The 24,826-nt window shown below is 36.4% G+C and overlaps 2 protein-coding genes across 4 annotated transcripts in view; both read left to right on the top strand.

Annotated features, from left to right (window-relative positions):
• The window catches only part of LOC136415018 (synaptotagmin-15-like), a 73,093-nt gene that overhangs the window by 15,487 nt on the left and 32,780 nt on the right, over positions 1 to 24,826 (top strand). For both annotated transcript variants that reach the window (XM_066399498.1, XM_066399410.1), the window contains exons 2-3: positions 21,950 to 22,174; positions 22,420 to 22,597. In XM_066399498.1, the coding sequence (XP_066255595.1) occupies positions 21,985 to 22,174; positions 22,420 to 22,597 (368 nt within the window). In that variant the 5' untranslated portion in view covers positions 21,950 to 21,984. The remainder of the gene's footprint in view (positions 1 to 21,949; positions 22,175 to 22,419; positions 22,598 to 24,826) is intronic.
• Positions 1,963 to 19,786, top strand: LOC136413954 (titin-like). 2 transcript variants are annotated; one of them, XM_066397752.1, is made up of 22 exons: positions 1,963 to 2,279; positions 8,629 to 8,887; positions 8,947 to 9,397; positions 9,450 to 9,827; positions 9,892 to 10,347; positions 10,399 to 10,547; positions 10,604 to 10,940; positions 10,999 to 11,195; positions 11,258 to 11,887; positions 11,946 to 12,225; positions 12,282 to 13,053; positions 13,106 to 13,354; positions 13,404 to 13,730; positions 13,784 to 14,084; positions 14,135 to 14,307; positions 14,370 to 14,562; positions 14,623 to 14,874; positions 15,992 to 16,387; positions 16,438 to 16,607; positions 16,671 to 16,893; positions 17,503 to 18,789; positions 18,846 to 19,786. In XM_066397752.1, exons 2-22 carry the CDS (start codon positions 8,734 to 8,736, stop codon positions 19,730 to 19,732), a joined length of 8,262 nt encoding a protein of 2,753 aa, XP_066253849.1. In that variant the 5' UTR covers positions 1,963 to 2,279; positions 8,629 to 8,733; the 3' UTR covers positions 19,733 to 19,786. The 2 variants fall into 2 exon arrangements, with proteins under 2 accessions (XP_066253849.1, XP_066253924.1); XM_066397827.1 differs by having other exon boundaries at positions 8,595 to 8,887.

Below are 24,826 nucleotides of genomic sequence, written 5' to 3'. Positions count from 1 at the left end.
TAAAAAAACACATACCCCAGATTTATTTATATATGGAAAAATTTTAATCCTTTTAGATGTTGAAGAGGCACATGGCACCCATAACTGTAAAAGTTGCCATCAAAACTTCATCTATGAATATTAATGCGCTCATCCTTCCCTACACATTGGATTTAGTGGCGTTAATTTGATCCAAAATGACGTGGTTATCTACTCTCAATTTTTGAGCGCCCTTATCCCAATTTAATTAAGCTCAAAATGGGTGCGACTAGACAGCACCATTTAGAGACCAATCAAAGTTAATTGCTTCATGAATATCCAGTTAGTTTTTCAGGATTTAATCAAAATTGGGGTACACATCAGTCTTCACAGGTGAATTGAGCTGAAATTCGTATTATTTACGTCTTGGTCCTTTTATTTCGTCGGCACGTTGTCCGTGGCGAGTTTGACATATCTCCGTTTTTGTCTTGCAAAATTTCTAGTATAATTTGAGAGAAATGGCGATCTCACTTAAAAACCGATTACGTAAAATGGCAATAAATATACAGGCGCCTTTGTGATGAAATTGGCTCATAGACCGGAAAACCACAAATATCTAAGACAACGGGAATCCATTAAGTTTTTTGTTTGAGAGGAATATGTACTGCTTGCTACTTATACCAGTCGATTTCAAATCCAGTTTTTGCCTTAGGGCAATTTATACTATTACACAACGCCCTCGTAGTTCCGGCATAACAAAATTAAACTTATAAGAACACTAAATGTTCTGTTCTACTTGCTGCTTCATTCTGCATTTTTGAAAAGTTTCATAATAAATTGTTTCTTTCAGAGGTAGACTTCTTGTATATTATAGAAAGATGAAACCTACTGTTTTCACATGAAACCCACAGGGCGCGCGTTTTCTACCCTCTTTTTTGCCAACGAAGTTCTCAGAGTTAATAAAAAATTCGTGAGCAAGTTGCGAACTGGAAATTTTCGCTTCCGCGTCAACTTGCATGTGAGGTGCCTATATTTTTAAAGCTCAATGGGCAAACTGACCTTTTCACCTGACCGAAAATAATTTACATGAAAATGAAGCTTTTGTATGGAGTTTTGCCTGCTTTGAAGTTCTAGGAAGTTCGCTGACCAGAGAAATACTTAAAAAGGGAAATGCGTGAGTATTGAATAAATATCGAACAGATGTAGTATTTCCTTCACTGCGTTTACGGTTTTGATCAATTTAAACATCAATTTACTTCATGATTTCCACATAAACTATCTGAACAGCTGTATTGATTTATCGCCATAGAAGGGAGCGTATAAACTTTAAGAAACATGTTTTAGTATGGCAACTATGGCATGCAATTTTTTGTAATGGGAAATCCGCAGTATTAAATTTTGAAAGATATGATGTCGCATAAAAACCAAACATGAAGAGCCCTGAAGATCTCCCGTAATCGTGCTTTATCCTTCCGTCATAAGCGATTTTTCAATTATTGAGAAAAAAATTAAACATTTTTATTTTTTTTATATTCGCAAGTGGGTTGTGACGAGAATTTTTCAAATTTTTGTCACAAACATATTCTGAATAAGCATTAAATTACGCATGTTTGCTTTAATTGGACCAATCCCGTCTCTCATAGTTTGTGAGATATCTATAGCGGTCACCGAATTTGTAACACTTTGTGTAGGTCAAGGCATCAAAGCATTAAAAATAGGAGGTATCATCAAGTCTCCAATCCATTAGTAATAAATCGACGGATTTGACTAGTCACGAATGTAAATAGATAGAATCTTACCATCAGCTGCAACATCAAGCACTCCATAGGAACCCACTCCCATTCATGCCTCAGTCAACTTTCTTTTTACAGCGACACCATTGAAATTAAACGACCCGCCGTATCTCTGCTTAATATCCATGGTCAGAATTAGGTGGACATTAAATCCGCAGGAGCATTATTCTATGCTGGTCAAGTGGTTCAATACATAAAAAAACAGAATTGCAGAATCAATAACCGCAGGTCGCCATATTTTATTAAACAATCGACGATCGGCCACTTGCAACTGTTTTGTGAAAGTGATAGTTTTTTGTTTTGGGGACAGATTCAAATCCGTGCGTGGATTGCTGCGATTGATTCGAATGGTCAGTGCTGCATTCGATTTTGTTCGGACATCGCGGAGCTCGTTCGATAACGGATCGATTTATTAATTTTTCGAAGTGTAGGTTTGTCTAATAGTGCCCGGTTGTGAGAAGGTCTGTCCCTGAAATTAATCAAGAAATTATAGTATTGAAAGACTGGGGTTAATTCACTGTGAATAAGGTATTTTTGGGGCTTTGGGAGTGCTAATATTTTCGCTTCAAATAGTATTAATTATTGAGTATCAGCTGAAGAGCATGGGATCAAAAATAAAACGTTAGTGGTTCTGAGGCCCAGTTACACAGCTTCGTTTTAAACTAAAACTCAAATTTAAGTTTCAGATTTTACGTATAATTAATTGTTTATATGTCAAAGGGCCCTTTAACACTTTGACCATCCTTTTCACAAATAAACATCCATTGTTTGACACATAAACAACTTTTGACACATAAACATCCTTTGACACATAAATATCCATTGTTTGACATATATATATCCTTTGACACATAAACATTCATTGTTTATGTATCAACATCTTAAACATATAAACAATGGAATACACGTAATATGTCGTTGAAATCAACTGCAGGCAAAGTTTAAAATGAAGGTAGTCCTAAAGCTGGACTATTGACCTCTAATTAAGATTAACCAATGCCAATTCCTCAACTTTCTTAAGAGAAATGAATGGTATGGAAATCCGACAGCAACTAGTTATTCATATCAACATTCTCTGTACTTACGAGTCATAGCTGAATTTTAATACCTAGTCCAGGGTTAGATCCGACAATTATCCCTCATGAAATTCTATTTCCGGCATAGGAACTCTCAAGCTCTGAGCTCAATAAACGTTGATGACAGCGTGGTAAAATTACTCGCAATCCTTTGTAACGAAATGCAGCTTTGAAATGTAAAACATTTCTAGTCGTTTCAAAACGAAATCAGGCGGCTTTCTACGTTCATTTACAAAAAACTGGGAATTGTTAATATTTTGAAGGTATTTTGTTATTAATAATTATATTTGTCAACTTTCCTATAATTTAATAATGGCTCCTATATATCTCATAGACGGGAATTCTTCAAACCTTGGTTTGATTACCTTTGCCATTTTATAAAAATTAATAATATTTTAAAACATCAATTAATTAGCGATTGGAGATGAATCGACAAAGATTGGATTCAATGTCAAACAAATAAAATTGTCTAATCAAATGATTGTCACTTGTCAAATGTTTATTGTCAAATGACAAATATGTGTTGTCAAACATTTTCAACTTTGTACGTCCCCAAACTCTTTTACAGCGACTAGCTACAGTGTGATAATATTTCAACAATTATTTTGGTTTTGTTTTACTGGTCTTGGATTTATTTGGATATTTTGCTCAAATTTGAAGTACTATTCATTTATTATCGCCTATACCTTTAGTGCCATTCTAAGCGCTTGCCAAAATCTACGTAATAATATTTTTTCAAAATTAATAATTATCACAAAACACCCTGTATCCTACATTTTGTATCCTTTATAATCAAACGTTGTCCCATTTTTTAAAAACAAATTTTAATTGCTTACCTCTTGAATGCCTCCGCTCAGATTTCTAAACGATTAGAGCATTATCTCATTAAAACCAAGTGGCCAATTGACCTTCAACATACATACAATTAATTTGCTTTCTTTCGCTTCAAGAATGTGACTGTTGTAGGTGACCTTCCGCAAATTCTTCCACTTGGCACATTCGAGAATTGATATTGTGTATGCTAATTTGTAGAATATTGACACGAATAAGTATCTACCTCGCAAATTTCCGGATTATCCAATTTTTATGTATGGTGAATAAGAAAGTTTCTCCACGTTATAGCTGTGTTTAAACATTTATATGCTTTGATGGAAATTTAAACTTCTGAGAATAGTATATTCTAGGACAGACTTATAATGAAGGCAATCATCTCTGATGGAGAAGGGATGATGTTCATATATGGATTGTGCGAGTACAATACTATATTTGTTTGCGGCTAAGTACCACTACTTTTCGCAAAGTAGCTAAAAATTTCATTTAAAAATTACTGCACCATTTGCGTTAATTTTACCACTAAAAAGCTAAATTTCAACTTGATTCCTTGCTTCCAATTAGCTCCATCAACCTCATAACGAATTTTCTCCAAAACTACCAAGACCGAACGCTAAACCGCAATTACGCAATTAGATTGGATGCATCATAGTTTGTTTATTACTATCAATTATTTTGCAATGCTTCTTAGCCCAATAACAGATGGTTCCGAAAAAAAGCTGTTGCTTATAAAATCGATTAGATGCGACTTGAACATTCTGCGGTTACTTTTTCTTTCCCTACGGGTTTCTCCATGAAATGACGGCCCCAATTGAATTTGATCTGTTCACTTACATAAACTTAAATTTATTTGCATAAAATTTGTTAATTTGGACTTTTCAAGCCTTTTTCCCTTCAGTCTCTTGTAATCATGTTCCGTTACGCAAGTTGCGGGAGAAAGCTCCTGTTTCATTAGGTTTTACTTGAGAAATTGGGATGGAGTTGCTCATTGTAGCAATGAGATTTGCGAGTCTATACAGAAAAATTGATACTTAATTTAGTTAAAAATTGAAAACCATATATTGCATTCTTTTGCTATTGGTTCGGGTTAATTTAGGTTAGTTCTAAAGATATCGATTTTTTCTGCTATTAGCAATTACTCAGTATTAGCCAGTAGAATTATGTATCTTGTTTCAAGCTGCATTAAGCGACTTTTCTGTGGTATAATTAACTGCAATCTGAATTATCTATTATTCCGATACGAATACCATTGTAGTGCCAGGTTTAGTATGTATCTATATCTAACATGCAGGCCATTATGCAAGTTACATGCACTATATTGATATTTGTGATTAAGGTTATGCAGTAGGCATTAATAAAAGGGATGGAATTTCATGGTGCCCAGAATAGACAAAAAATATTTATTATTAATTGATTAATGATATTAGATACTATTTGAGCCAAATTAACGACATTCTGTATATTGGCATGGCATTGCTATAGAGGTGAAAGCACCAGCATGTTCATAATCACGAAATGAAGGATGATTTATTGATAATTTTATTTGTATAGAAGAACTAAAGGAGTCTTGTAACCTGAATTAAATGTAGTGGAAACTCCTTTTTATGTGATTTTACGTGGCCAATGTTCCTCCTGTATATGCTCCAGCTGAAATAACGTTTTCAGAAATTTTCCCCTAATTGCAATGTGGACATGCAAGACCAGTCCTAATCTTTAATTTAAAAAAAAAAGTAATTGCAGATTCCCAAGGTTGCAATTACTTGTGACGACGCCAAATAGATTTCTAATGACCGATGTCTTCTCGTGAGAATTTTAAAGTATGGTTGTTAATGACGCGATGACTGGCACGAATGACTTAGCTTCAGCAACTAATGTTCAGCATGACCTGATTCAATTAAAGAAAGAAGTAGGGTTTGAACTAAAGAATTGAGGGAGTTATCACTTTACTCTACTAGAGAACATCCTCACGTCGGATATTCAATCTTCTGATTCATTTGAGAAGAAAGCACCTTCATTAAAGGTCTTGGTCTTAAGCTGACCCCTGCTCATTCTCATTCTTCTTCAGCTCCATAGATCGTTCTTGCATTAAATATAACATTCTATAAAAAAAATTGAATATTTGATTCAATCACATTTTAATATCCAATATTTATCATTCCAAAATGCTGATTACATCAGCTTTGGTCGTACAATACTCATGGGGCGATGAACCTCCTGAAAACTTCTTTTGCTTAGATTTAATTATTCGCTTGGTGGTCTTCAAGAAGAACTCCTCGTCATTTGACGGTCCTCTCGTAAGTAATCCTCAAGAATTAATTTTAATGAAACATAATGCTAAATACAATGAGAAATTATCTTAATTTGAACATGGATCAGGAAATTTAAGGTTGGCTGTGAATAACCCGTGGGACAGAACATGACGAGAAATTCACACCTCCTTAAGATGAACAAGCTCACGCTTAACCTGAGCAAATCTGGAACAAAATCTCACTCTAAAGTCGAGAGTAAGAGGACTCTCTTTACCATCCTTGGACTGTAATTGGCTCAGCGAAAATTGCTAATTGATTGGAATTCAACGAACCTAGCGAAATCATCTCATGGTTATGCATTCATTTATTTTCTATCATTTTATAACCGTTAGAACTTTACACTTACTGGTTTTCATCCACTACCAGATTGGATTATTCTATCGATCTTTTGGTTTATAAATCTTCATCAGCCTCGTTTTCACTGTTTCTCCACTAACTTTACCTTGAAGATAAAAGTGTTTAGTAGTTGGCGGAGATCTGAATCGCAATGCCCTTCAGGCATGATTTGCAAAAGTTCAGATATACTTTTACGCGTAATCAATATAATTTGGCCCTCTTGGAACCTGCTGATCTAAATTTTAAAATCATGGTGATGATGTTGATGATCGTGTTTATGTTGGAAAGTTCATCTTCTATGAAAGCATCTTCTATGGAATTAAATCCTTAAGAACATTTATAGCATATTGTGATTTAAAGAGTACTAAATGCTGCAATAGAAAGTTTTTATGATAGTAAACAGGTTTGAAGCCATACATGGAGGAACAAAAGTTCCGTATAAATTTGTGAAAAATTGACGGAAATATTTTTCATGAAAATGCTGAAACACGTCAAGTATTGTTTTAGTTGTGTATTTTTTGACGTAACGGATATGTATACAGGGCTACCCACGTAGTAGATAAATGTATTTTTTGATTTTTGTCTTATGGAACCCCTTGTATATTATGACATTTTTGAGTTCTTTGAGAAATTTTGAACCTATTTCATGTAACATACTCATGTTTAAACTCAACGGTTTTCGAAAAATTATATAAAAAATGGAAATAACCATAGAACTATTAATACCTAAAAAACATTAATATAAACTACTATAATCTAATTTATTAAATGTTCAAACTGCGCTCTATTGACCTAACCCTAACTTGAACTAACCTGACAGTACACAAGCCGCAATCCAAATTCCCCAACAACTTTTTTTTTATCATTAGAAGAGATATTTCTTGAGTAATTTTATTTTTTAACTCTTTTATATTCTTGGGTTTATTTAAATACATCATAGTTTCAGACAACCTCATAAAAAAGTCTATAGAGGTGAGATCAGGCGATCTATCAGACCACTCTAATTGCCACGTTGCGTAAATATTTCAATAACTGTTAAATTTAGACATGAGTATGTTATATGAAATATGTTTGGAATTTCTCAAAAAAATCGAAAACGTCATATTATACATGTGGTTGCATAAGAAACAAATGAAAAAGTACATTTATCCACTACATGGGTAACCCTGTATACAAGTCTGTTATATGCCTGTATATAAGCCGGTTATTGTCAATCGATAAGAAAAGTTATTAGATTAAAAGCTTATGTAGTAATTTCATAATTACTAGTGCTAAATGAGTACATTCACGAATGATTCAATACCACAACCCCAAGCTAAATATTAACAAATTTAGAAAAGAAATTAATAAAAACCTCAAGAAAATAAATATTTAAGTAATATAACAGTCTTCAGCCCGGTGGTAACTCACCTGCATTAGGGATTGCATAAGCCCAATAATCTAAATTCCTGTGGTTCTGGCCGCAAGAGAAAAATTATATAAACGCTATTTGCTATTCTCAATTTATGCATTATGGAACACTATTATTTCTCAGTGTTAATCTATATTGAAATAAGCCGGAATAATACAATTAATACCAAGAAAATGTTATGCAATCTAAGAAATGGGTTGGCAATGGTAGAGATAACGGTTTCGGAACTCCTACATCTACCCAGGACCCAATGTGGATATGAATGTATTTATTTGGAAGTATACTTTAAGTAGTGACCAATTTCTACATTTAATTGCTGTTATGGCGGTTTCAGTAGCACCAGTGGTAGTAGAAGCAGGCGAACGGTTAAGACGAAAAAAAACTTCTATCCACATGCACCATAACTGCTTTAAATACATCATAAATGGATCAAATACGCAAAATCACGCAACTGTTATTACACTTTGATAGTCATATGTGTTATGAAGAAATTTATATGTCTTCCACCTGTACTTAATTATTAGAAATCATACAAGCAACCAGGTGAAAAAGTTAATTTTTCGCTGCATAAATAAGCCAACATTTACGTCAGTCTATTTGTTCGAAGAGAAATTACTATTCCAAGTTCAAGGTAACAATCTATGCCAGATGGTCAATGTAAAAGGTAAAGAACGTTGTTTTACGATCTAATTTTTTGACCCTTAATTTCGGGTCATATATTCCCATATTATACAGGAACAAACAAATCAGCTTCAGAAGTTATAAAATCATATCGATAATTATTAATTTATCAGTTTGGGTTAGTTCCGGTTAATCATAATTCGTTACATTCAAGTGTGGCTAAAAATATTAAAAAAAGAATTACATTAAACTTTTTCAGCCACATTGATTGCTAATGCACCCATCTTAATCAGGTGTTCAAGTCTCTGTAATAATGGACTAAGATATTAAGGTGAGACCTTATAGGCAAAAAACATGCTATAACATTTGAATCAATAAGAACTTCTTTCCTCATCGCAATGTGGACGATTTGCAGTGCTTTGCTCTTTAGTGTTTGGACTTTAAGTGACATAGTGAGTGGCATCCGGATTCCTCATGATTGGAACGTGGAGGAAAGTAGATATGATGCTCGTTATAGTCATCCAAGAAGGTCTTTCAGCGAAGATAGTCAAGGTAACCGAAAAAAAATCATTATTATAGCTTTGCTTTTCAATTCCTCCTGATATCTGCAGATCAATTCAGCTCCCAATTAACTTTCTTCGCTCCTTTGGGGAAATCTCCCAAGAAACATGGGAAAACCTCAGTTTACCAAGACCAGAGCTATCTTCCTCAAAGCCAGCATGAACCCTCGATTGCGCCACTATACGCAACCCCTCTACTGCAGCCTGAAACTTTGTCTCTTATTCCAACTACCCAAGAAACAATCCAGGAGGAGAATCCGTTGCCTCCGCTACTAAATCCAAGGTATAAATATCCAGAATTGCCGGTGATGTCTTTCCTGGACCCTGAGTTGCCCGAACAAGTCAGGGCCAACTTGGAGTACCTCAAGCAGCTGACTCAAAAGACTGACCAGAAACCTCTTCAGTCATATCAAGGCTTCAAGGTGTTGCCAAGTGACGTTTTGAGAATCAAACCTGTGACACCCAATTCTGGTAACAAGTATCCTAAACCACCTACTGTTAGGTATCACTCCTTATCCCCTTCTATGAACATCTCACTTAAGAATCTCTTGCAGAACTCCGATCAGGCAAAGACCCGTCGAAGCTAAATTCATAGTTCCAGCCACCGGAGATTTTTCAACTTTAAGTCCTCTGGGTTTTCTACAGAATAATCCTGAAGATGTGGCAATTACTACTCCCAAGCCTAGAAATTCCTTTGTTACTGAAGGATACACTAAGGTGTTAGTGCAGGGTTCTAACAAGAAGAATAACAATATTGACCCTTACCAAAGGAAAGAGAGCAAGAAAATATTTAAAAAGCAAAAGCCGCAAGAGAATATTACCAACAAGCCAGTTTATAAACCATCCAAACATCATGATTCTAATGCTAGAAGCTCTAGCAGAAACTTTGTGGAAGAGAGAATAAAACAGCTGCCTAAGAAATATTTTGACTTGTAGGTGTAAAATTGTAAATTATTCTTTTATATTTAATCAGTCACGGTGGACATGATTTTTCAGTCCAGAATTTGAATATTCAAAGACATACAGGGATGACACTCTACACGAACCTGACAGAGATACGGATGAAGAGCGTCTGAGCGATGAAGACGATCGGATTTCTGATGACGAAGCTGAAGGAGAGGAAGAAGAGGCCGAATCTGACGAAGAGCCCAAGGAAGAGGTTGAGGAGGAGGAGGAGGAATCAGAGGAGGGGGAAGAAGTAGATGAAAATCCTCCTAAAACTGAAAAACCCACTAGAGGTTACAAAGTAAAAGAGGACCGAAAACCTATTGCATCTGAGGAAAATGAAGAAGAAAAAACGGTGAAAGCTGAAGCTAAAGCCGAACCACAAAAGCAGGTACCAGAAAGCGACCACGCTGAACCCAAGCCTATACCCACAAAACCTATTTATCCAGGCCAAGGAATGTGGGCTAAAAAGGGAGTAAAGCATAGGCCTCACATTTCCCCACACAGGTTTGATTCTTACCAATTATTTTCCATCAAATTCTAGTAAATAACTGTTAGGTTTCACAATCTACCAGAAGATACCAGGAAACCCGACGGACACGATGTTTTCGAAGAGTTAGAGATGTTCTTCAATGAGCAAAAATCAAATTTTGCTCACGAAATCCAACCTCAACCCCCTGCGAATCCTAGAACCGCTTCGACGGGTGGTAAACGCACTTTTGCAAAATATAGGGAAAACTCCTGATCATACTCTTATTTCTAGCATCACCTTATTACAATTATGCCTGGATTCAACCTCCACAAACCCCAAGGCCTTTGGTCGTGTACGATCCATTCAAAGAAGCTGACAGTCGCAAACACTTTAAATCTGCTAAAAGACATCAAATAAAGCATGAGGCCGATGATGAAGACGACTCCATGAACTATGAAGATGCTGGAAATAAAAGCAAAGGAGAGGAAGAGTTTGTTCCTACAAAACTGTATACGCAGGTCAGGAACACTGAAGATGTTTCCCATTTGCCTTCCAAAAAAGATGAGCATGGAAAGTTGAAAGAGGTGGTTAAGGACTCTAAAGTGCAAACTGTATACTCTGAGGAAGGGTGTGTATTTTAATTTTCTCAGCCTTTATTTGAATTTTGAGGGGGTCTGTTGTAATAGGTATGAAGATGCTGCTTATGACCATGCAGGGCATGAAAAGAAGGCGGAGCAAGATCAGGATTATGCTCATGTAGAGAAAAATAAACAGGCCCAACGTACTCAAAAAAAAGTAAAACCTGAAATAGTTGATGATGAAGAAGAGGAGGATGATGAAGTTGATAATAGAACCGAAAACACAAAAGTTGTTCCAATTTTAGGTGAAACCAGTTTACTTCTTATTTGCCCATTGAAACTTCCTAAATATAAATGCATATTTCAGATCGTCCATCTGAGCCTTTGCTAGACTCAATAACTTCCGATACCTCATATCCTACTGAAGAGAGTAAAGAAAACGAGGAAGAATCAAAAGAACCGAATGAAACCGTGAGTAAATCAAAGAACTTTAGGGCCTCCAAGGCGGTTACAACCACGGAAGTTACGGATAAAGACAATGGGGATATTCAGCTGGAGATACAAAGCAAAGTTAAATTCGTGGTACAACCAAATAATAGCACGAAAAAGGAGAAGTACGTGAAAATATTCCCAAAAGTTGTAAAGAAGCTATCAAAGAAATCTCAAGATTATGAGGATGGGAAGAAGATAGTAAATGACAGTGAAAATCAAGAAAAAGAAACAAATATTAGAAATACTGAGAGAACGGAACATCTAAAAGAAGACAGCACAACTGAATCCAGTACTGTATCAAGCATCGAAGTTTTAACAGCTAAAGCTTTTAAAAAGTCTAACTCTAAGGGCAAAGTTAGCAGGAAGAAGAGAGCAACAGAGGAAAGTCCTTTCGAAGAAGTAGAGATTGATACAGATTTCATAGATAATATCAAACATTCTTTCGCTTCTCCTGACAAACCTAAAGGTACTGATTGGGAGAAATTTCCATATTACAACTTACCTGGTAAGTCCCTTAACGCACAATATAATAAAACAAAATGCTTTTCTAATGCCAATTATAGGTGTAAACAAAGACTCCCCTCTGAGATACGTAGAAGATCTAAAGAGAGCACCAGTAAAGCATCCAGGGGAGTTATCTTTCTATAAAAAGGCTGACCAGTTTGAATGTCCAGATGTGGTGCAGGACATCGAACCCATACCAGAGAAAATTGAAAACGCCCATGCAAAACCGGAAGAAGAAAATGATGATGAAGATAGTAAAGATGCTGCTGATGAATATCCCCCATATCCCGAGGGCCCTAAAATTGAACTCGGTGATAAGATTGATTGCTTGAAGCTGCGGTATCTTCCCCAGAACAAAAAAAGTAAATTCAACTAATTTGGTGTTTCCTCTTTAGGTACTTTGGGGAAAATCCCTTGGATAGTCCGTTTTTCAAGGAGGAAACTATTGAAACTCCTAAACCAATATTCCGCGATCTTGCTCTTAACACTAATGACGCTTTGGTAAAACCAACAACTAAAGCAACGGAGCAAGTTAGCAATAAAATGGTTAACCAAGCTGACACGAAGGATGAAACTCTTGCTAAAAATATAGAAGAAGTTAAAGAACTTGATACTAATAGTACTGCACAGGAGACTGCTGAGGCGGAAAGTATAAGGTTTAATAGAAGAACGTCCATGCCATTGCATATCAAAGAGCCAGCACCTGTAATCGCTACAACTCCAAGTGCCCCCATAACTTTGATTACAACCCCTAAATACACCATCAAATTAACCCCAAATAATATTTATGATCAAATAGTGTTATTGGATCACCTGCCTGAAGATGAAGACGATGATGATGATTCGGACGATGCTGCAGCTGAAGTTGCTGCAGGGAAGAAATCAGAAACTGTCAATATTCCTCAGATTGAGAAAAGTGACGCAGTTGAAATTACAGCAAAAGGGGTGGAAGAGGGGAAAAGGCAACCAAAAATTTTGAATACTACAAAGGATGCTTTTAAAAGTGATGGAGATACTGAATCTACAAATGCAGAAGCATTGAGGAGAAATAGATGGAGACCTAGAAGACCTTTATACCAAATATTCGATGTAAATGAATTCCTACCCTCCACAACACCCTTTTCAATAATTAATACTGCCTCCACTACAGTACTGCCCAAACATATGGTATTATTCCTAACAGGGTTTATGGTATCTTGTGATATAGGACTTGTTTTAGGTCATGAGTGAGGTTTTCTATAAAGAAGAAATTAAACCCAGTGAACAGTTAACGGTGTTCGCAGATGTACTTAATAACATTAAAAATTCGACCAAATTGGAGATAGTACCAGTTCAATCTACTTCAGATTTTGCTGAGCCCAGTGCTGTAACCGTTAAAACATTAGTAGATCCGTCACTTTCACCTCCAAACCACATACAACCTATAGTTAGAGTCAAGAAATTCCAGACAGACAGTTCCCATCAATCGGTAAGCTATGCCCTTACATATCAACCTAAATAATAATGCGACACTCTAGAACAACTTCAATGAAGAATGGGTCCCATCTAAACTGAATCCAAAAAGACGCAACCATCTGACTACTAACAGGCCTAAAAATGCAAAACACATTAAGCGACATAGGAAGCCTGTTACCACTACTACCAGTACTACTGAGAAAACCACCACAGAGGAAGAATTTATCGATCAAAACACCCTGCATAATCATCAGCCTTATGATATCATTGATTTCCTAGAAGAAGGAGAACAAATAATTGGCTTAGTACCACCTACAAACTTTCAATACCGAACAATAGTACCACCGGAAGATTTACATGTTAGGGGCACTAATAATGTTCCTCAGCAGGTATCTAATTTCCTGCAATTTAATACAGATATACTAGAAATGTTGATTTAAAGGTTCTTGAGTACCATACAGTGGTACCCATCACCGTGACAGAACAAATTCAAACCAAGCCTCCAGCTCCAGTCACCGAGTTTCAAGATGATACTCCGGAAAGTACCCCTTCACGTGGTTTGAACAAATACTATTTCTTAGGGCTGAAGCCGCCCTTACACATAAGGGCAAAGCCCTACTCTGAATTTACCTCAAATAGCATTACGCCTAATGAGAGTTTATTGCGTAGAAGGGTTGCACACCTCGCGAGGCCCAAAAGACACGCCATTCGACCCGCCTATGCCGATGTTTCAAGAAACAGAGGTGGTGTGGAAGATGTAGTTGAAATCAGAAACAACTTTTTTTATTTTTAGGACAGCAAAACGAAGGCATAGAAAAGTCTTCTTCTATTGAAGATATTGATGATTATGTACCTCATAGGCCTAGGAATTGGCATTATGATGAGAATACTGGGAGGATAGTTTATCATAATAAACCAAAAGACGAAATTTCCGAAGATGAGGAATATGAAGAAATTGAAGTTGCTGTAAGTTTTTTTGATGATGAAGAATAGAGCTTAAATAGTATTATTGTTGATTATGTTTTTAGGATACACCTGGGGTTTATCTTGAAAGAGCTGAAGGCGCTACTCATCCAACCCCTCCAGAAAAGGCTACAACAAAGTTGCTTTTGGCCACAGCTACTCCTCCTCCAAAAGGAAAAGGGTTGTTAGATTTCGTAGCAAAGCTTAAGAATAACCCCGCATATAAAAGTATTCCTGATCCAACCACTGTCAAACCTGGTAAGATTTTTGGTAATTTAGCTAGTTCAATTATTATTTTAATGAAAATTTCACTTGCAGGCAGTGCCACCACAACGACTGCATCAACCTATACAGTCGATCCTAAAAGCACGAATCCTCCGGAGTATTTGAGCATTTTGTCCAAAGTTAAGAATGATAAAAACTACAAGCCTATCGAGGATCATAAAGTTAGCCAAAGTAAGGTGAAACCTGTTTCCAGTACTGCGGAACCTGAAAATACCAAGGAGGATGAAGAAGATGGTGATGATGATGATAAGAGTAGGCATGAAGATGATGATGATGGTAGTCCAGGTAAAGTATTTACACTTTTTGTATGTGTTAAACGATGGGAAGATTCTGCAGAGTGATCACAACTGAAAACACCGATTTCAGGCAAAACACATTCACGACAAGTTAGACAAATCTCGAACTTGAAAATTTTTAATGTTGGGGACTTTTTACCGAAAATCGAGTCCCCAACACGGTCAGACATTCCGGAAAACTTTGTTCAAAAACACGTTCTCGAAAGAATGTTTCCCAGACTTAAGTACATGACTCCATACGACCTCGCTAAGGAGTATTACATGCAGAGCGACTTGTATAAAAACATTAAAAGTGAGTAAATCAAAACAAAACTGGTCGCTTTCGGATAGACAGAAAACACTGACAATACAACTGCATTGCGTTTTATGCTGGTCACTATCAAATTTTCGTGTAAACTTCTGATACTTTTACTTAATATGCCATTCTTATGTATAGCACATGCAAACATGTCTAAAAAATTTTTTACCGCAACATACTTTTACAATTTAATAAAAATTGCCACGTATTTCTCGCCCAAACATAACTTCGAAGGTAAAAATCGAAATGTGTTAAATCCGAATTGCACGGAGGCCTTCTTATGGGAATATAGTGTGTGTAATTGCGCATGCTTTCTGTAATAACTCTTATTTCAAATACATTAACTTTAAATTATTTGAAGAGACAAACAGAAACAACTAATTCAATGGCTAGAACATAAAGGAACCCAGAAACTTTTAAGTACATGACCCAAAATAGATTGGTCAGGCTTAGTTCCACTAACCCGGACTTATTAATTGTTTGCCATACATTCGGTAAACGAGAATTTACCCAGAATTACATACAATCTAAAAGCTACTCGCACTCGTGACTTTGTTATCGATCTTCGCTACATTACGTTAAAATTTGCACGTCAAATTTATCTAGTTTTACACTTTCTATATTATTTTGCATATACAGAAAATATATAATGTATGTCGTAGCACTCATAAATTATGGTATATAGAACAATACCGAAAGCTTATACTTACATAAATACACTTAATCAGCTAAATGCTCGCAATATAAAGATTTGGTTCCTAAAATCCACTGGCTTTGGTTCAATATAGATTCAAAATAATCTTTGCAGAGTTCATCCAGAATGCCCCAGGTGGTCAAGGAGTAAATCCGGGCGATATCCAAATCTTCGACATCAGCGAATACTTGCCAAAACTTAAGCCATTGAGTCCTAAGACCCCTATAGACTACTCCAGGTACAAAACTATAGACAGGTCTCATTCGAAACAGCCCTCAGAAGTTAAAGAGGAGATCGTCAGCAGACCTCCCCCAGAAGATAAAACGACCAGCCAGCATTATCCACATACTCACTTTAGCAGCAACACTGACCAGTCACAACACATTCGAAAAGAAGAGAGCATTGACAGGCCTATTATCAGCCACCAGCAAAACCACTTAAATACTGAGAAGACTGTGACGGTGTATAGCTTAGACCCAACTTCCAGCACCACAAGCACTCAGAGGACTGGTACTGAGTTTGAACCATAACCAGATCAATCAATGAAAGTTACCTTATAGTTCAGGCTCGGAGGGGCACTCGGCCTACCACTCATAGCATCATCGAAGAAACTTCGACTAACTCCAATGTGGCCACGAGGAGAAGTCCCACTCGCAGGAGACTAGTTCCTGGAGGAATCCGCACAACTCGAAAACCTTCATCGACAGAATCCGCTGAAGCAACTGAGAAAGTTTGTTTTTTCTTCATCTTCACAGCTTGGAAGACCTTTTGTTGTAAAATCACATGTTTTTAGGTGGAAAGAGTGTATCCAGTGAACCAAAGCACTGAATCCACAATTGCCGAAAGCCCAAGCAAAACTAAAAGAGTGTATAGGAGGAGACCTGTGAGAATAAGATACACAACTGAGCGACAAGAGGAGGACGAGGAATCTGTCGAGAGGATCGTTCGACGAAGCCTCAGTGCTGATGACTTTGAAGGCTTGAATGATTATGGAAAACATCGTTTGGGATATTTAGGTACCTGAAAGATGCTGCGCATGTAAAAATCAGGGGCTTTTGTAAATATTGTAAAATAGCATTAAATATCTTTTTGGTACACTCCAAAGGACTTTCATTTAGTATCTATTTTAAGCAATATTGTTTGCTGTGTTGCACAAGAGCCACGTTGCACATTTCCAGATGTATATACACGTGACCTGATAGCCGTGCAAAGTAGGTACGTAGAAAACACATGTATTATTTACCAAATCAGTGATGGTGTTTTAAAGCCAAATCATGTAATTTTTATTGGGTTTTCAGGCTTTGATCGGTTGGGCAGTTAAACTTGCTGTAAATTGATGTTTGCATAATGAGAGAAAGCTCTGACTACCTTAGATCAACAGTAATAATTAAAAAAATGAGTAATAAAAAATATTTGCTGTCCTAAAAAGCGATAACCTAGAAATGCACACGATGTATCAATATATCAAAAATATCGATATAATTTTTTCGATTTTCAATATTTTCACATCGATGCTGTCATTTCAAGGTATCGAGAAACTTGACTATACCTTTTCCGTTGCTAATAAAATTATATGCGATATCGTCCTTAGAACAAAACCACTAAACTTCTCTCGAACATTACAGACGAGCCTGAAATCGATAGAATCTACGAAGAAATAAAAGACGACATCGAATTTGGAAAACCCAAGTTTGCCTTCAATAAAATTGGTCGTAAAGGAAAATATCGAGGACTGGATACAGAGGAGGAAGAACCACCGTTTGAAGGACTAGGAGATAAAGTTGATACTAGTGAGAGCCAAAAGGATTTTGTCAAAGAAGTGATTGAGAAAGGCAATATCCGATTCGAAGAAATTAAAAAACGCGGAAATGCTAAGAGACAGGAGGAAGAGAAGAAAAGGGAAAAGAAGGATGAGGATATTGATGAATCACCTAGCGACGAAGCATCTGAGGAAAATACGGATGAAGTTGAAGAATTAGACAGTATAAACCATGAGAGTGATGAAGATGAAGAAACTAGTACTGAGAATGTTCCTCCATTGCGGAAGCAATCTAATGTAGCAAAGGAAAGCAGAAAAAGTGAGGTAATTCCCAGCGACGGGATCGACCACTTAGAAAAAAACACAACTGTCAGAAAACGCTCAAGAAGCCGAAATAGTTCCACAAAGAACTCTGAAGTAAATATTCCATCTCAGAAGCCCTCGAAGAAAATCAAAAGCACCAACGGATGCACCGAGGAAGCAGACAATGGAGCTCAAGCCACAGAAAATGACAAAACAAAAAATATTGAAATTACAGAGAAGGGCAGTGACAAAACTAAAAGATACCGAGCTTCACAAAGCAACAAGATAAAAGATGTAGAAATAGTAGAACCGAATGATGGCAAATCCAAAAAGTTTGAAGATCGTAAAAATGAAAAGAAGAATATTGAACACATAGACCGCAAAATCATCAAAACTAAACCACAAAGGATAACACAAAATGACAAAAAAAAAGACGTTGAAATAGTGGACAATAATGATAGCAAAACTAAAAAACAGAATATCACACAACACATCAATAAAAAGAATAAAGAACACACAAACAGCAAGAAAATCAAGAAACAAAGAGAGAAAGAAAATGACAAAGAAAAAGATGTTGAAATTATAGACAATAATTCTAGCAATTCTGATGAACAGGAATCAACACAAAATACCAATGAACAGGATGTAGTTATTATAGACAAGAATTATGACAAAACTAAAAAGCATGGAGGCAACTATCGAAAGGAAAAAGAAGACGAAGATCAAGAAGAAGAAGAGGAGGGCAAAAGTGATGGAAATACTGAAGCAACCTCTGACGACTATGTAGAAGACGAAGATACCGCTGCTTCTGCAGAAATAGAAGACGCAGAAGAAGTGCTCAATACAAATGGTAAGTTTAAAGATCACCATGCCTACTACAACTTTAGGTTTTCACCCTTGTTTCAGAACCCTCTAAAAAGCTAGACATTGCCATCATGGATCCAAACTATAACAAAACCCAGAAACATGGGGGCAATTATAAGTCAGGTGAAGAATCTGAAGAGAATGACGAACAATCTGAAGAAGACAAAGAAGCAATTGATGAAAGTCAACATGACCCTGACTACATTGACCCTGTTGAGGATGAACCTGAAATTTTGGATGAGGATCTTGAGTCGCTTGAAGAAGACACTTCAGAACCAACTTCAAAATCCGTAACTGAAAATCCGAAGAATGAAGACGAAGCTTCGAAACCAGGCCACTTATGGAATGATGCTGATTCAGAGGAAGACAAACAGGAAACTGACTCAGATGAAGACAAACAGGAAGCTGAGTCAGATGAAGATAAGCAGGAAGGGACGACTGAAAAATCTGACTCAGAACCCGTATCATATGAACAAACGCCTGCACAATTGACTACAACTGAAAAGTCTCGGAAAGCTACAGAAGATGCGCAGAAGTCCGTTCGTTTAATCTCCAAACCAGATTCTAAAAGTACATCAAAAAAACTAGTTGAAGTTTCTAAGCCAGCAACAAAGCTCTCGAAAGTAGTACGCAAGCCTGATCATTACTATACTGATTCTCAATTTCCTAAAGAAGTAAACAAGTTAGGATCTCAGAAAGTCCCAGTTACCATATCTTCTTCGGAAATCGACCAATTAGCTGTAGAAGGGGATGTGGTAGAGGAGAGGGCACAGCCCCAGAGGAGAATTCTTTTAAGGGCTCCTAAGAGGGTAAACGATGAGACTGAAGAGTTGAAGGAAAAGGAAGAGAATGAGGAGTATGGTACTACTAGTAAGCCTGTGTTCGAGAAGGATCCGACCAAGAGATTATATTTCTATGTAACAACGTAGGTTTAGTGTTTGTAAATATGTGATATATCAGTATTATATTAAATTGGTTATTGTTACCCATGTGAAGGAAGTTGTTTTCATTTAGTAAAACCTACTGATATATCGAAGAACAGTAAGATTGTTTTGAAAAAGAATTTGAAGAAAATCACATTCTTAGTGTTAATTTTAGAACTTGAAGCCCTCCACCTTAAGGAAAATACGATAAACGCCTTAATTTATTACAGCAAGTGCGGAGTTTTTGGAGATAATTGATTACAACGAGCCGAAGCGAACGTCTTTAGGTCGATAATTAGAGGAAGATCGATGGAGCTTCTTGCTGATTCGATTCTCTGAATTAGCTTGCTGAGGTCACAATTAGGGTGGAGATACACACGAGTCATATCAATCCACTATAAAAGCACCAATTTATTTTTATCTCCTTACAAAGCCTTTGAAGGCAGTATCAAAACTTTGTCTTCGATTAAGTTTTTCTTTTATTTTTTTAAGTTGTTTGATTAAGAACGAATCCAACCCCAACAATAACCCGCCCGGATTACGAATCTCCTGAATCAGCACCTGCCCGGAAATTCAACCACGTTACTGAACTATAAATCATGTCCTCCAACCTGAATTCTCCGCTTTTATGTGATAAAAAGCATTTTTATGAAAAGTATTTATTGTAGCACTGTAAACTTAAAATTAGGCCAAGTGCTATATCGTAAGTGGTTCAAATAAAACAAAGAATAAAAGGATGTTTAAAATGCGCATCACGTCTTGGGACTGTGGGGAAACGGTAGTAAAGCTCACTCGGGTAAAAAAATCGGTCTCTGACAAAATAGAACACAGAATTCCGTATAGAGCTAATAATAAAGCAAGTTTAAATTTAGATACTCATATGTGAGTCGAATATCTATTCATGCTACCTATCAGCTCAAAATAAAGGGAAAAACCGCAAGTACACAGATATTTTAGTCGTTTTTATTTTTATTGAGTCCTTAAGTGTTTTTTCATGAAAAAATATGCTGATTATGGCTGAAGAGCACCTGGAATTTTTCCATTTTCTAACGTAAAATGCAACAAGGGTGACACTAATTCCGGTAATACATTTATACTGCCTTGACAATGTGGAACGAGAAAATGTAATGCAAAGAGATAACTTTTTTTGCGAGAAATGCTTATATTTTTAATAAATTCATAAGTTTCACGTTATCCCTATCTTAGATCTTTTGCGCTTTTTAAACTAAAAATTAAGGGCCAGAAAGTTGTATAACTTACAGGGTGTTTTAGGTGGCATACAATTTCATAATAAGTCATTGGTAATCATTGTTTATATTTCATCTTTAGATACAACTAAATTGCTTAGTATTTTTAATTTTATTATTATCCTGCTTACTTAATTAACAAATGAAAATAATTAAATAAAAACATTTACAAAAATTATAATAATATAAATATAAAATAAAGTAAAGAAAAATGTAAAGTTAGTGGCTAATTCGCAAAAGGAATTGAGTGGTCAAGTAGAAAGTAAAAAAGGGCGTTGAACAAATTGGCGATACATGTTCCTACTCGTTAGCTTTGTCGAGCTTGGGACACAAACGCAATTTCAACAGAAAACACGAGTAATACTTCAGTTTTCCTTATTTTGGGTCTACCAAGTTAACTTCGCTAATTTCTACTTACTTGAAACTACACATGAAACACTAATGACACAAAGCCGAAGACTTCGATTAGACACTCCGAGCATTCATCAAAGTTTTATGGAGTTTCTAAACCTCTTTAAGTAATATTTCAACATATGTGGCACGTTAAGGCACTATGAAAACACTGAAATATCAGTTTTTAATGAATAAATCGTAAATTGAGAGAAATTTTTGAAAAATGTGTTCGCTCTAAACCGACATTACTCGTATGTGTTTAGTCCACTCCTTTATGGACATAACGATTTCAGCGGCTTTAGAAAATTGACCCACATTTGCGCTAAACCCTCCAAAATGGCTTAAAACTTGGAGAACGGTTTTAATGAAGGCCACAGTGGAGATATTTAATTAATGCTCCATAGGTAGAGGAAACTTTATTAACAATCTGAACTTCGTGTTCTGTTAACTTTCTTGTTCCCAATGCTTTTTAGTTCCAGTTACTTCACGAAATGTTTCTTCAACCCACATCCTTGCTCTTGAACTGCATAATTTAAGCTCCTGACAACTTTTTTCCATCATTACCCCAAACTTTCCTTTTCAGATACCATTAACAATGTAAACTGAAAGGCCGTTAAAATGGTAACTCTTCCGCAAAGTAAACGATTACCATCGTTCCGCACCATCTTCGATCCCACATATGGGTTGGGATACGATGTACCCATCGGATCCACATCAAGGCCCAAGTTGGTGGTTAGTTCTACGAGATGGCCCACTGTTCAAAGGCAGATAGTCATACCTCAAACTAAAGATGAAGCTGCTAAATCAGGTAAGAGAGTAACAAAATCATTTATTTTAATATTTTTTTATCAATTTTTGATCCAATACGCCTGAAAACTCATACCAAATTCTAGACTTAGTTCCATGCAAGCTTATACCCCATCCATTTTTGAGCCACCCTGTATATTTAAAAATGTCCTTAGTTTTAAGACGACTGAACACCTACGACAATTAAGTCATATTTAAAATTTTAAAGTCATAAAGGGAATAATTTTAGTTATTTATGTATTTTAGATGAATTGGGACCTTATGTCCTGGCTACTGGTGCTGCTACTGGTTTACTACTAATCTTGCTGGTGCTGGTTTATATGGTGGCTAAGAAGAAGAAGCAGAAGAAAGCAGACGAAGAGCAAACTGCTCAAAGCATTATCGTGTTCCCATCCAGCAATGGTGACAGCCATCCACAGTTTTTGTAAGTAGAGTTTTCAATTTGTAGTTTTCTCTTTAATTTCCGAATTATTGATGTTTTTGCCTGTTTCGGGAGTGTGATAAGATTTTAATAGCACATGGCTTTATCCGAAATTCTTGTTGCATTAGAAACTGCAATCGCGGACATTTTTCAAAAATTATCATATCGAAAAATCTAAATACAAAAGACCCTGGCCCTGAGAAGTCGACAAGACCCCGATGGTCCAGGTACAGTCCTCCAGATCTGACCAGGAAACCCCAAACCTCCAGCTCTAACTGAGGAAACCCGACCGTCCACCTCCGACTGAGAGATCCCTGTCGTCCATAAATAGAGTTCTATAGAGCGCATCGAGTCGAAGATGATCCCCTTACTGAGGCTCCTGGATCACTTTTTTACAAACTCTTGGCCGCTTCAACTTGGGTACAATGTTAACTTTCAACTGGGAGTTCCTCTTTAATGAATTTTGTTGTTGCTTTTCATTTCTTTCATCAATATTGTCTGAAAGCTCTTAAACCATTTATTGGGAAACGAAATATTTTCACAACGTGAGAGCATAAAATAAATATATTATACTTTATTACACCCCGTAATATTTTATGTTCGGTATAAGGACGGAATATTTCCTGTTCCATTTGATACTTCAGTTTTATAACTTGTATGGAAATTCCTGTAAATATTCCAAAATATCCGAATGCACAAAAGAACGTATCGTTTAGCATGTAAAGCCATCACACATTAAAACCTTTTTATGAAGTTGAAATTAATAAATTTATATAATTAAAATTGTATTGATATTACTTTTCCCTCGAATAATTATTATCATGTTTGTTTGTTATATAAAATCGTTCATTAACCACCCCAATTTATAATAAAAGTAAAGTTAATGAGCATCCCCAGCCCTCCATTGAACTGATCATTTGAATAGAAAATTTCACTGACTGTCATTCCATTGGTCCAACTGATTATTTCAGATATGTAGGGAATAAATTAAGCATAAATGGTCATAAAATGAAGCAGGTAATTAAAGAAATTAAACGAAAAATTTTAGCTTTTAAGTAACCGCACATGTAAAAATCCAAAGGTATTAGATCCAACTTGCATAGTGGCCAATGTATGGGATTTTAGGACTTTATAGGATCTTAGAACGTCTAATCTATCTTTCCGGATATACACTCACTTTCACATGAAATGCACCACCCAGTAATAATAATAATTAAGTCTTGTAATTTTGGCAAAATAATGCTTCATAATAGAGTATCAAATGATCAGACTTTCAGTAAAAAAGAAAGAATGCTAGTGGTTTTTTTGTCATCGACCTATTAGATTTTTTATTCAATTGTAAATAAATAAAATAATATTTACGTGGAAATATCAGTTTATTTTGTTGTTGAACTGTGAACAAGACATCTCAAAATGCCCCCAGTGAGACAGCGTCGAAATTTTTCCCACGTTTCGGATTTTGATAGAGGGCGAATTATCGGCATGAAGGAGGGTGGACTTTCTTTTCGTGAGATTGCCCGAAGAATGAATCGGAACCACACTACGATTGCGAGAATATGGTCTTCGTGGTCTGAAGAAAGGGTTTAGCGACATCGTCCAGCTGGACGTCCTCCCCGTAACAGCAACGCATGTGAAGATCGACTTCTTAGACGGATGGCCATTGGTGATCGATTTCAAACAACAATGTCTGTTGCAATAGATTGGATGGGAGCTCTAAATCGTCGGGTGTAGATGGCAACAGTTTACAGAAGAATTTCGTCTTTTGGTCTGCATTCATACCGCCCAAATCTACGACTACTACAAACCGCCCAACACCAAACTTCCAAATTGACCTGGTGTCAAGAACGAATTGATTGGAATCATAAATGGAGCAATATCGTCTTCAGTGACGAGTCGCGATTTTGTTTATGGATCAATGATGGTCGTAGAAGAATAAGACGATACCGAGGTGAAAGAAGAAATTTGCAATTTTCTGAAAGGCGCCACACAGCTTTAACACCTAGTGTTATGGTCTGGGGTGCGATATGTGTTGGCCGAAGATCTTCTCTTGTGTTCGTTCCAGGCACCCTAAACGCACGTCGCTACATTGACAATGTTCTGAGGCCAGTATTAGTACCTTTCATGCAAACTTTACCAAATGGCATTTTCCAACAGGATAATGCAAGACCACATAGTGCGAACATTACTCGAAGATACCTGGAAGAAGCACAATTGGAAATACTGCCTTGGCCT

Source organism: Euwallacea similis, chromosome 1 (assembly GCF_039881205.1).
Source record: "Euwallacea similis isolate ESF13 chromosome 1, ESF131.1, whole genome shotgun sequence".
Classification (NCBI taxonomy): Eukaryota; Metazoa; Arthropoda; class Insecta; order Coleoptera; family Curculionidae; genus Euwallacea; species Euwallacea similis.
Note: the sequence above shows the minus strand (reverse complement) of the source record. Positions and strands in the feature narration are given on the sequence as shown.